We start from the raw sequence: 13,100 nt of genomic DNA on the forward strand, positions 1-13,100 counted from the left end.
CAGCGCCTCAACACGGCCGCAGCGAAGGCACAGGCGACACGGCGCGCTACGCTAGCTGTATAGCATGGAGCGGCTGCGCTTTATCAGGTGCGTCAGCAGCTGCAGCACGGCCCGCTTATCCCAGCCCAGCTTGGATCCTCCGTCGGCCGGCGACTTACGTTCCGGGGGCGTGCCGTCGGCCGGTCGCGCCGCCGCCGCAGCCGCCGAGCTGGCGCCCGGCTCGTGCGGCGCGTCCCCGTCACTGTCAGCGCCCACGTCCGGTCCGCTCTCGGCACTAGTCAATAGCACGCCGTCACTGTCCACCAGGTACGGGCTGATGAGGTTCGTCACTAGTTCACTGAACGTGTCCGACGGCGCCAGCGCAAACGCCGAGCAGGCGGCGGGCGGAGGTGGCTCGGCGGGCGGCGCGTGCGCGGTGGCCGGCGCCTCGGGCGTCGGCACCAGGCGCACGCTCGAGCTGGGCACCATGTGCACGGTCAGCGGCCGGCCGGGCGACGCCGCGCCTTCCGCCGCCGTGCCCTCGATCCGATAGCCGGACGGCAGGTTCTGGATGTAGTCTTCCACGTCCAGCTCAGGCGAAGGACACGGCGACGGCCTCTCGGCCGGGTGGAAATGCGGCCTGAAATGAGCAAACGATGTCACAAAAGGCACCTATCTGAAGTGTGGCCGTCAAATGCACGCACAACTTCACAGAGCTCGGAAGCCAGAAGCAATCCTATACACAACGGTTTGCACGGTCATCAGAAGCCTTACGATATGTAGCAAAACACAGGCGAAAACAGGGCAAGGCGATCAAAGCGCACCAAATAGACGACTAGGGTAAGCGGCGCAAAAGTAACGCGGCGTGAAACGTCGTGTTTCATCGATTCTGCGGAAACCTCATTTCATGCAAGCATCCAGCCGGAAACCAATCAGTGACCGCCCAAAGCACGTTAATCATCGCCTGCCACCGTCCTGCGTCCTGTGTCCTGATAGCTGTGGGTCCCGTCGGCGGCCGCGCGCGCGGCCCGTTCACCGGGTTACTCACACGTCGCTGGGCGTCCGGCCGGGCCCGGTCAGCACAGTGAAGTCTAACGATCGCCAGTAGTCGTCGCCGTCGTTGAACGCACGGTCGATTATGACGCTGTAACGGAGGCGACGGCCGTCAGCCGGCAGTTCACTGCACAGCAGCACGCATCACGTGTCGCGCGCCACACCCAACCGCAGGCTCCCGTGGGCTCATGCCGAGTCACGCTGACAAATGCCGACAGACGACTATATAGCACGGCCACCATCACCGACGGTGATTACACATCACCGAAGTTCACCAGATTTCGACGTCCACACCTCGCTTCTGATTGCAACTGCCCGCTGGGCTGAAGGCATCGGCAAAATCAGATAGCGTGTACTGAAGCTGGCGTCAATAGCGTCCCTACCAACGTCAGTGATGATTTGAGCTTTGGGGCGCGCTGACTACAATGGTCATATGACGCCCATAACGCCAGTCTGACGCACGAGGGTGAGGGGAGGGGAGGAACAGGTGGGAAAATACGGGTTTCTCGAAGTCTCTGAAGCCATACGTGCCTACGCCTCGGGGCATACACCAATAATTTGGCTGACCGCTGAGATATCCCAAAAGTAACAGCACTACAGCGTAGTGACGGCTTTGAGGGCGGATCAACTGCCAGTCATTTGGCACCCATCCACCCTTCAACGTACCATAACGTCTCGTCTAGTCTGCAGCAGAGCCCGCGTAGACATCCCCACGGCCCAACGTCAGGACTCGAAACAACGTCGCAACGACATGACGTCATACGAAAACGTGGAGATCGTATGCATAAAGTGTATCAGGTATTTGTATCAGACACGCGGCTGTACCAGCCGGCGGTGCCTGACCTGGCGGCTCGGCGCCTACTCACCGTCCGCCGCGGCCGACCCGGTGTCGCACCAGACCCAGACAGTGCCGCTTGGGCCGCGACAGCGAGCCCAAGCTGTAGCGGTGGCGGCGGCTGGTCGTCGAGCCCGGCTCCGGCCGGCCGGCCTCCAGACGACTCGACAGCGACGGCTGCGGCAGACGGCGCCGTCAGCGACACCGGCCGATCACGCGTGCCGCCGGCCGCCAATTCAGCCGTCCGCCACCCGGCGTCGGGCGCCGGCCAACCACCACACCACAGGCTGCTGCTTGCGTAATTCATGAGGGATGGATTTCTGACATTTTTCATTTTTGGCCCTACGGTGAATGGCTCGGCGATAATTGGCTGTCGTAAAACATTTGGCAGACGTTGGAGCCAGGCAGCTCGCACAGACCGATCCAGCAAGACAGCTCACTTGGTTGAAGATTCGCTCTGCCACGGCATGCACTGCCGCACGTTCGTGCGCGCAGAAACCACATATGACCGGTTGTGACGCGTCATGCCAAGACCAAACAATAGCTCCTACATTAGTTACCTCCACACGAGACGCTGGAGCCCGCGATGTGGCTCGGGTCTGCCACGTCAAATACGACGGATATCGTACGCACTAAATCGGCACTAGTCTGTAGGCCCTGTCGCCGATGGCCGCTATCCGCCGCGCGCGTGACCCGTGCTGCACCCTATCCAGCGTGCCCCGCATGGCGCGTCGCCGTGACCGGGCCGCTGCCGCCGGCGCCGGCTCCGGACGGCGCACCACTCACCGCCAGGTACGAGCAGTTGCGCTTGCGGCGGAATGTGAACTCGCCGTCCGGCTCCGGGTCGTCCTCCTCCTCGGAGAAGGGCGGCGGCAGCGGCAGCGGCAGCGGCGGCGGGGGCGGAGGAGGTGGCGGCAGCGGCGAGTGCTCGTCCTCGTCGCTGGTCACCGTGTCGATGACCACGTCGCCGCCGTGCGGGTAGCCGGCGCTGCGCGTGGGGTCGCGTCAGACGGAGCCGGCCACCGACCTTGGCCAGATAACGGAGCGCGGCAGCGGCGGACATGAGTCACCGGCCGGCGGCCGACCGCGAGACGCCCGCCCACGGCTCGGCACGACAGACCGCAGCCGTGGCCACATCGCGCGCGCTGTCGTCTGCATGGACGCTGCTGAGCAGTGAACGCCGCCACAAACGGTGGCGACAGAGGAACGCGCAACGGCGTGATCTGATATGAACACCGGCAAACAGGTATTCTAAATGTCACTGCAGTCAGCCGATCCGTGTCAACCGCCCGGAGTCATTCCGATGTTTTCCGTATTTGCAACGTGATTCGATTATTTTTCGACTTATTTCAGTGTTTGCAAGCGCACACCTTGCCAAATACCTTTCATGCCACGCTGGCGATAACAGCCTGCACGATGACGAGGCAATTAAGTGCTCAGGCACATACGCGCTGCCGAGGAGGCCACGTCCGCAACACCATCCGGACAGGCGTATTACCATTGTCAAATACCAAGAGCTACCGCGCAGTCCACATGGGCACTCAGAGTCAAGGTCGCACGCCAGTATCCCCCTCCACCGTCCGGCGGGGCTGACTGGTTCAAAGCCGCGCGGCGGTCAAAAGCCATAGCATTTGTGTGAGGGGCTGCGCGTAGACGGGAGCAGCACCCACCTGGTGGATGGTCTCGCAGCCGGAATTATATGCGGCCGGCTGTGTTTCCGCTTCTTGTAGGAACGTTTCTCCTTCTGCGAGTGGTCATCCTGAAAGGACGTCAAGAGCATGAGGGCGTGTCATTATCTGCGTAGGCAAACCGGGCGGGACAGTGAGTCGATTTTCGAACGGGGCTTCCTGGTTTATGTGCGTCCATCATTATACAGATACCTGCTGCTAGGTCAACATTTTCAATGTATACCCAGCAATTCGCGAGTGAAAGCAAAATACATTCCAAAGCCTTTTCAACAAGTGTGAGCCGCAGGCAAGCAAAGCAAGGGACCGAGACATACACGGCGAACACGATTCTGTACTACGAAATCCACCTCATGAAATGCAACATAACCATGCTTTATACAATATAACACCGTGATGGGCTTTAGCCTTCCCTGAATTCGCCGCAAACTCTTTCATACATTACAATTTGTGCACCTAAGGTAACAATGTTTTTAAGTACCTTGCGAGGGGATATGAGCTGAACGGGAAAACGCACATGGTGGTCGGTGGCCGTGAGTGCAATTAAGCGAAGTTCTCACTCTTGCCTGTGTGGTGGCAATGTGTTACTGAGCGTTCAATGGATGTAAACGACGATGTGACCATGCTGTTAACCCCAGCTGGCAAAGTTTGTGTTAATGTTTAAATGAGGGGACCTAGGCCTGATAATGTCTCCCGTAATGTTTATAATTTCAGTTGAGGAACATCTCCAACCAGCAGGAACAATGAGCCACCAGATCATTTTAGGGAAACCCTAAATTACATCAAGTGAAGTAAACACCTGGATTGTTATCAGTACCATCACCTCCAAGTATTTTTTGCTCCAAGCCAGGCAGCAGCGTGCATGCAAATCGTCTGCCACGTCTTCAAATACCACTTCCCTCCAAATGTAACGTCTACGCCCACGAGGATGGCACGGCGCGGCGCGGTAACGCAGCTCTGCTGATGCGTCCTTTCACGCACATGCCTGCGACTCACCTGCGTCGTTCTGATTTTGACCTTTGTGGCCCATTGGTGCTGGTTGAGGTAGAGCGGTGAGTAGGCCGGCCGGGAGGTGACGGGCGGCGCGCTGCTGGTGCTGGCGCTGGCGCTGACTGGGGCGGCCGCCTTGTGGCCGCCGGAGCTGACGTCCGTCAGCACCTGGCCGCTGTAGTCGCCGATCGAGTACCTGGCGGCGAGGCACCGGACCGTGACCGACCCTGTGGACCGCAACGGCATCACCACGGACAGACGAGGACTCGCACTCCGGCAGGCGGTCATCAGGGGCGACATGCAGCACCAGAAACACCTCACCTGCCGCGTCCACTTGCCAGACACCAGGGAACTTCCAGGATTGCTAGACGCCGAGAAAAGGGCGTTGGAACTGCGCCAAATATCGATAAAACAGGGTAACGATCATTCCTTCCGAGCAAATACCTTTCCAATTTATCAATTCCGGGGCTATGCATTGTTCATGTTCCGAATCATTTGCAAACAACATGTGTGAAGCGTTTATGACCCACCTTTTCTCGAATATTTCAACTGTGAGGTGCAGGTGCTCCTTCTTCATCTTCTCTCTGCGTTTCACCATCTCCAAGATGGTGACGGCTCGACTTAGGTCTCGTCGTAGCTTCAGCATCTTCTCGTACGACGCCTCGTCGTTCTTCCGGTTCTTCCTGGTCTGCATCTTCTCCAGTCGGCGCCGGAACGCAATGTAGGGGTTGTTGGTATGCGCCAGGCCGGCGGTCTTCTCCGTCTTCACGGCCGGGATCAGCGGGTATTGCTGCCGGCGACGGCGCACGCGTGGGCACCCGCCGCTCCAGGGACGCAGCGCGCCCCGGGCGTCCACACACCAGCGCTCTCACCAAGCACGCGACCGAGCGGACCGACAGCATGGGCGAGCGGCCACAATTACCAGCAACAGGCCGCAACGGCAATCAATACCCCACCGGCGGTACCCGTGCTTACCAGTCTCAGCCTCTTGTTGAGCCAATAGTCATAGACGGCCACAATGAGATCGTCATCTTCCTTTAGAAGCAGCTTGGCCTCCTTCAGGGTGATCACCTGCTGGCCGGAGCCTTTCTCCAGCCGGTCCATCATTTCTTCAAACTGGATGGCACAAGGACACTTTGATGTAGGTGGCTGACACAGGCCCTAGGTCACGCACACCAGTCTCGGTGATAAGTGCCTACATATGCAGCACGCGTCGTCGAGCTGCTGTGGCACATCCTCGCCAATGGCGGTACCCACATACCGAGTCAGCCACTCCCTTTACCTCATCCAATTAGCAGAGACCTTCTCGGTAACTGGTAGCTATGGCAGCTTCATGTGGATCCGGAACGCGACGGTTTATACGCATCAATTGATAGCGACGAACGCACCTGATCGTATGTCAATGGGACGTCCATTTTCTTCACTTGTGCATTTATCCATTTCTCATCCTCAGAATCCAGATCGTACTCGGGTACATCATTATCGAATGCATAAGCTGGAACAAACACACCATTATTATTTTTTGGTGACTGTAACACAAGCAATACCTGATAGCAGTTGCTGTCACACAGATGATATAACCCAAGGCAATACATTATTGCAGCTTGAGTACCAAGCCCAAGAACAAACCTGAGAATATGAACCGACTAACCTACAGAGAAGCCACAGGTTAGCTGGAACATGACAGAGAAAAAGCAGATACCTTTTTCTGTGCAAACTAAGCATGACAGCTGATAGCAGAAAAATAAACATTGGAAGACCAGAAACAAACACAAGCAGGCACATAACAACAACAGAATACACAAAACTAAATTAGCTATTCATATTATCTAGATCTTCTATGTTATCTATATATATATATATATATATATATATATATATATATATATATATATATATATAAATCATTGAGAGCCACACCAATTGGGACTGAAGAATGCACCTACAGCTTCTGTCATTGGCATGTGCACTTGAATAGCACTAAATAAAAAAAGAGCATCAACACTAACAGTCCTCCCACAACACCTTGTGCTCAAATGGGTCACCAAGGTCCCACACTATACACCATGAAAAGCAACCATTCTTTCTGCCTCTGTCCTCTCCAGTCTGAGAAAGCAGCTTTTATCCCCCACAGGAACAAAATGTGCATAGTGCTAACTGTAAATATATCAAAAGCTGATAAATGCTTAAACACAGCATTTCTGTTCAGACCACACTGTTTGGTTAGCTCTTAACTCCCAAATTTTGCTTATTTCAGATGTGGATGTGGCATATTATTTAATAAATCCAGACAAACATCAAAGAATGAACACCCAATGCAGACACCTCATTGTCACTTCAATGGCAGTGTTTACAAAATTGGTGTGCACTTCTATACTAAATTCATATCCAATGGGCCCAAATGGCCACATGTAGACTTTTCATTACTGGAACACATAATGAGGCCCAAATATTGCAGCCATGGACCATGTGTCAGATCAATGGACAGCAGCAAAAGTGTCATCGAATTCTGGGAACATAATCAATGTTACACCACTTGTTCCTGGCCGCACAGAGTTGCACTTCACCACAGCACTTAACTCTCCAGCTTGACCTAAAATAAGCCAATCATATCATCCTTCATTACACTATCACCTGCTGGTGAAAGCATACCATATTTAACTACCCACAATTAATTACACAGATATTTAAAGATTCAGTTGAACACCAGTGATATCACCAATGCTTTTCTGCTCCATAAAAACACTAAGCACTGAAAATCAGTCCAACCTGCAGCTGCTAATATTTCACAACCAAATCACAGCCAGTCTTCAATCACCACCTAAAAGGATTACAACCTATGAAGAGCTACAAAAGACAAATATGCACTCAAATTGGACCTATTATTCTAGGTGAGACCACATGCTAAGTCTGCCTAAATTTGAACTGACAACTGTACAGTATAGATGAATGTCATTTAAAAATGGCATGGCCTGCTCATCAATACCCCATTCCTCCTGATGTCAGCAGCATTCAATTGCAAAGCAGAAAACAGAAACTGGGAGTGCAAGTAGCTTAAGCAAACCATTGTGGCTTTTGAGTGTCTGGGATCTTAAAAACAAGCAGGTGCAACAAAACTTGATGCAGCCCAAAATTGTAGCTTCTTTGTATTCACAACCCACCAGGTTGACATATTTTTGGTCCTAGCAATTGACACTACACAATACCCAATTCAATGATTGTATTGAATATGTGAGCCAAGCTGTCCAAGAGGATGGGCTGTCCTCTTTAAGCAAAGCTTAATGTTGTCCAGTGTCCACCAACTTTCACACCAATGTTAAAGCATGTGATGCATCAATGAAGAAAATTGTTATGAACTCTTAAATGCATTCCCAGCTACAATATGCCTTGGCATCACTCACATCTGGGCAAAACCCATTATGACCTCACTCTTCACATGCTAAATAAGACATGTAACTGGTACTTACATTGGTAATGGATATACTGTTTTGGTACTTTATTATTTCCAGGGTAGAGTCTGTCAAGCCGATCACCATCGCCCAGCTGTTCTAGTGGATAGACCTCCGGTGTTGGAATGACTTTTCCGGCGCTGATTGCCTCTTGGAGATGTCGTTCCTGAAAATACACATTTTACACAGTGAAAATGAATACACAATGAAAGAACACATTTTAATGGCAACTAACACTAGACAATGTTAAGCACTAGTCAACTATACCCTTCAAGTCCAGCAGGGAGGGTCCAGTTGACAATCCTTCTGAGAAATGATTGACTGTAAATTGAATGTGTGGAAAGCAATCACAGCACCATTCACAGTGCACCATGGCAGTTGACTAATATACACTGTTCATGGCAAAAGTAGATGCCTCCTGAATGAAGACAAGCATAAAACAGATATTCCTATTCATCACACAACCACAGTAGTACAAAATTTTGGTTAGGTTATCACAAGTACATCAATCTAAGCACATCCAAACATTAATGGGCAGGGCAAAACACTGTGTGACGAAACACCTGCAGCTACCAACATTTGCAAAGTTCCTACAAAAAGTAAGGCCAGTACAGCTCATAACAGCCTCCCCCCCCCCCCCCAAGATCTACCTGCAACTGCAGATGGGGGTCAATGAGAACCCTATAATTTTTCTACTCCCCTTTCCCCTCACCCATTCTCTACTTCCAATATCACAAACATAAGAGGTCTCCCTTTAGATCCAGTTCCAGGGTAGTTTTATCCAGCAACATTAGATTACATGTACACAGCCACCAGATACAGGCCATGAAGAAACAGCATGGCCCTACATGAAGATATTATATGTCCTCCCATCCAGACCCCAAACCAGTCCAGGGTTTGTTTTCAACCAGCTGCATCACTCACCCAAATGTCCCAAACAGTCAGCTTTAGGCTCAATTTTGATGAAAGAAGAGCATTGCCACAGAGGATGGGAACATATGTATAGTGTGAACAAAAATGTAAGAATTCAACTTATATTCATTGTATGAGTCCCAGACCTTCCATGTAGGCAACCTCCCCTAATACCCCCTCCCCCCACCCCCACTCCACAACCAAAAGCAGCACACCCAAACTTCTCACATCTCATGCTTACCTAAATGAATCAGACAACTGAAAAGGTACGCCTTCAGACATTATTATCAAGGCAACCAACTGTCACTGGAGGCACTACATGGATTTGTAGGTTTGCAATTGCCACCTCTCACCAATAAAGTTGCAGCCTTTGAACAATTTAAATAATCAGGCTGCTTACATGCTGTCAATATCATGCTGAGAACATAATTATGCACTCTTTAAACAAGTATTACATTAGCACTAGATATTTGATAATGCTAACCATTTGTTGCATTATTAACTGTTTTAATCAAATGTTCTGCCTTCTTTATCAGAGTTTTTGTATGGATATTCTGCCTTCTTTAACAGAGCAAGGCTTTTGTGGACACAACCCTTCAAATTTTGTTTGAAGCAGGCAGCATAAATGTTCTGAAGTGTGACTGACTACTCAAATTTTTTTCCATAACACAGCATTTTGCGTCTGGGATATATGGTCTATATTTGCTGATAAGCATCACATGGCAATGAATGAGTCCAGCTTTTCCAGCATAGCTCCTTCTTTCCAACTGAGAAGTAAGACCAATAGCATGGTCATGCAATAGTCAAGTTTAGCTCACCTATACCTGAGACTCACAACCTTTACAACCTGTACATGGTTATGCAGACATGGTGCTTATATTAAATGTAGCATTTAAGCTCATCTGACAATAACATATAACCCTAAAGTTCTGGCTCCATGATTCAGCATGGGTAAACAAACTTTCCCACATCATAATGCTAACATTGGCTGACCTATGCAAGCAGATTCCAAATTCAGCAGCTGATATTTAGTTATGTCTCTTGACAAGTACTTACACCATATTCATGCTACTAGTTGGAATTGACAACAAGATATACACTTTTCAAGATACTCATATATTTAAGTTGCCAGATTATCATCTTGCATTCAAATGGACATATTTCACACTGAACACATTGAAACACTGACACACTGAAACCACATATATTTCCTGTTTGCACTACTTAGCAATCTGTGGAATGAATAAGTGCATCTTTTTCAGCATGTCCATTTAAGGTCTATCTCCTAAGGCTACCAACTGATAGATAGATAGATAGATAGATATTCATATATACATTCTATCAGCTGGTAGCCTTAGGAGATAGACCTTAAATGTACATGCAGAAAAAGATGCACTCATTCATTCCACAGATTGCTAAGTAGTGTAAACAGGAAAGCTATGTGGTTTATGTCTATTTCAATGCAAGATGACAATCTGGTGACAATGATGATATCTGGTGATGATTATATATATATATATATATATATATATATATATATATATATACATCCACAATTCATTAGGTATATACACATATTGAGAACTGAAACCACATAAGTACATGTGTTCATGCTGATATGTAACCCAACTAGCTGGGAACCTCTAGATATAACCAGCTCCTAAGGGTTCATTTCTGATACCAAGTGATGTAGATAAGTATTTCAAATGTGTATATAGTGATTTGGAACAAGTTCTCCTTCTTCCATAATTTGAGAGTTGTTAGTGAGAAAGCAGCAGCAGGTCCACCTGAACCCAAGGTTGCAATATCTACAGAAAACTGTGTCCATCATGCAGCTCTTGAAGCTTATGCTGCACCAAGTGTATTGCTACCAACCAGCCCAGTTTACTGCCAATGAGAACCAGCTTGTTCTGTCATGCATTATAGTAATGGGAAATGGAGAATGCTATCAACCAACTATCTCATGTCCATTCACCTAACATCGCAACCCTTCATACCAATTAGTCATGAATAGCCATACACAATAAATGTTCCTGCAGCATCAATTTTACTGAGCTGTGCACAATGTACCAAGGTTCCTGCAACATCCATTTCATTAAAGTGCCCACCACCAACAAAACTACGTCAGACGCCACACCCCACTCCCACCCTCCCAACCGGCGAATCGCCGACCGGACAACGGCCCCAATCCAATATGGCCGCTTCCTGACCCGCAAGCACGTGCTCCTCCGCAGCAAGTGCATTCCATGCAACACAGCGCCGAAACACGACAAAACATATATTCCGAACGGATACATTGGCATACATGACAAAACTGAAACTATTGAGCGCCGATCACCATGAACCATTCCAGCCTGCAACTGCGCCATAAGGACATGCATCCTCGTCGGCCATAAACAACATGGCCGACAGACGAAATTCGGTTGTTCAATATTTACCGATTCCTCCTCCTTCTCCATGCCAGACGGCATCTGAGGTACCGCCCGGTTGATGGACAGGTACTCAGGGAGGTCGGGGAGTTCCTCGGAGAGGTATATGGGCATCGGCTTCGAGGCGTCAAGCGCCCTTGCCCGGAACGAGAGCTTACTCATCGTGAGCGAGTTCTCAACAGCCGTGGATGCTCATAGCTGGTTACAGCCACCACATTCGTCGGAGAGTGCCACAGTGGGCATCAAACCCACCGCTATACCCTAGCAGCGTTCACAAGCACATTTTCAGTCCTTGCTCTGTCGGATATACACAAAATCCACGCACAATGTTCTTCGGGCTCCCCCACGACCTCACGATTTTCGACACAACAAAATGGCGGATATCGGGCGCAGCGAACACCGCGGCTGACGCAAATCAACCTAAAAGTGCTGCCACCTATGCAAGTAGTCGAAAGAACTATAAGCCAGAGACAGAGTATTTGTGTTTATAGTTAAATATTCATACAGCACATTGGCAATAAAGTGACTACAAGAAGATTGCAAAAATAATTTAAATCCTACAAAAATAAAACTTAGAGTTTATTACCTCTCTAGTTGCTTTTACCAACACAGACATGCAGCTGACTCCTTTTGCCGACTAGGTCTTGCCAACGCGTAGTAGTATGTAACACTCGTGTTCCGCTGTTTTGATGCTGCAAATTTTCGATCTGAGACGCTTGTGTTGATGCATTTCGTTTCAAAACCTTATAATATTTTCTTTAATGACAACTTCAGGATAAATATGTAACATTTCGGCGATAACTGGTGTTTGGAGTTGGTATAAAAGGCGGTAGAAGTAGCCTATTCTGGTATAAGACCCGACGGCCTTAGAATGAGGTGAACTGAACTGAATGCATTGAAGGCATGGAACGCCGAGCTTTTTTGCTCGCAACTCAACCGCATTTGTATACACATCATACCGAGAGCAGATTAAGGGGAACATAGTGTCTGTGCCGCCGTGCAAACAGAGAGGCGGGCGTCGTTTTGCAAATAACGAGTACTTTTTGGATCTTGGTACCGACAATTTCTCACTTTATCGCTATTCTGTAGCGGCGTGCCGAAAGAACGGCCTTTAGAACATCCGAAGATAGCACTGAAACTCCCAGTTTTGTTTTTTTTGGGGGGGAGAATTTCTTCTGCGGGCCCAAGGCTGAAAGCGGCGTTCTCACGTACGCTTTGCGGATCAGTGGGGAAACTTGACAAATGAAAGCACGTTATGGCCAGACGAATCTACCGATGGATGACATCCGGTCATAGAATGTAGGGAAAGTATTTTGCACAGCGCCTCGCTTGAGATGACTATGTGACATCCTGCGATTAGCGGCCTGTATGAGGACCTGGACGTATGAGGCACAATGCGGCGCCGTCGATTAACTTGTCTAAGTGTGCAAATTTTGATGCATCCTACGTTGGCGCGCATGGTCTCTACGAACGTGCCTCCGTTGCTCAAAACCATGAATTCCGTTGATTATGCAGAGCCAGCGTCGCGCTGCACGCGGCGGAGTGCCGCGCGGCGGGTAAGGTAGCGCCACTTTTCGCAAATTCGGCAACGCAAATTCGCATGTTTCTACCTCACTGTGACCGGTCGCGCTGCTATATTGGACCCCCTGGTACAGAATGCTCTTTCTCGGGCAGGTAGGTCGGCAGCGTGGTCAGAAGCACGTTCGCGGATTTTTTTTTTTGCATTTGGCATGGCGCGGTGGCAGTACTGTGCATCCTGAATGCATCC

General features: G+C 49.8%; 1 protein-coding gene across 1 annotated transcript; it reads right to left on the reverse strand.

The window, feature by feature from the left end:
• Positions 1-31: 31 nt before the first annotated feature.
• On the reverse strand, positions 32-11,689 carry E(Pc) (Enhancer of Polycomb). Its single transcript, XM_037235800.1, has 11 exons — positions 11,342-11,689; positions 8,010-8,157; positions 5,931-6,037; positions 5,518-5,658; positions 5,073-5,332; positions 4,549-4,738; positions 3,538-3,626; positions 2,654-2,855; positions 1,899-2,044; positions 1,028-1,123; positions 32-619 (listed from the first exon to the last, which is right to left on the reverse strand). Exons 1-11 carry the CDS (start codon positions 11,492-11,494, stop codon positions 52-54), a joined length of 2,100 nt encoding a protein of 699 aa, XP_037091695.1. The 5' UTR covers positions 11,495-11,689; the 3' UTR covers positions 32-51.
• Positions 11,690-13,100: the final 1,411 nt, after the last annotated feature.

The sequence above is a fragment of the Pollicipes pollicipes genome, unplaced genomic scaffold (assembly GCF_011947565.3).
Source record: "Pollicipes pollicipes isolate AB1234 unplaced genomic scaffold, Ppol_2.1 Scaffold_7261;HRSCAF=8764_pilon_pilon_pilon, whole genome shotgun sequence".
Taxonomy (NCBI): Eukaryota; Metazoa; Arthropoda; class Thecostraca; order Pollicipedomorpha; family Pollicipedidae; genus Pollicipes; species Pollicipes pollicipes.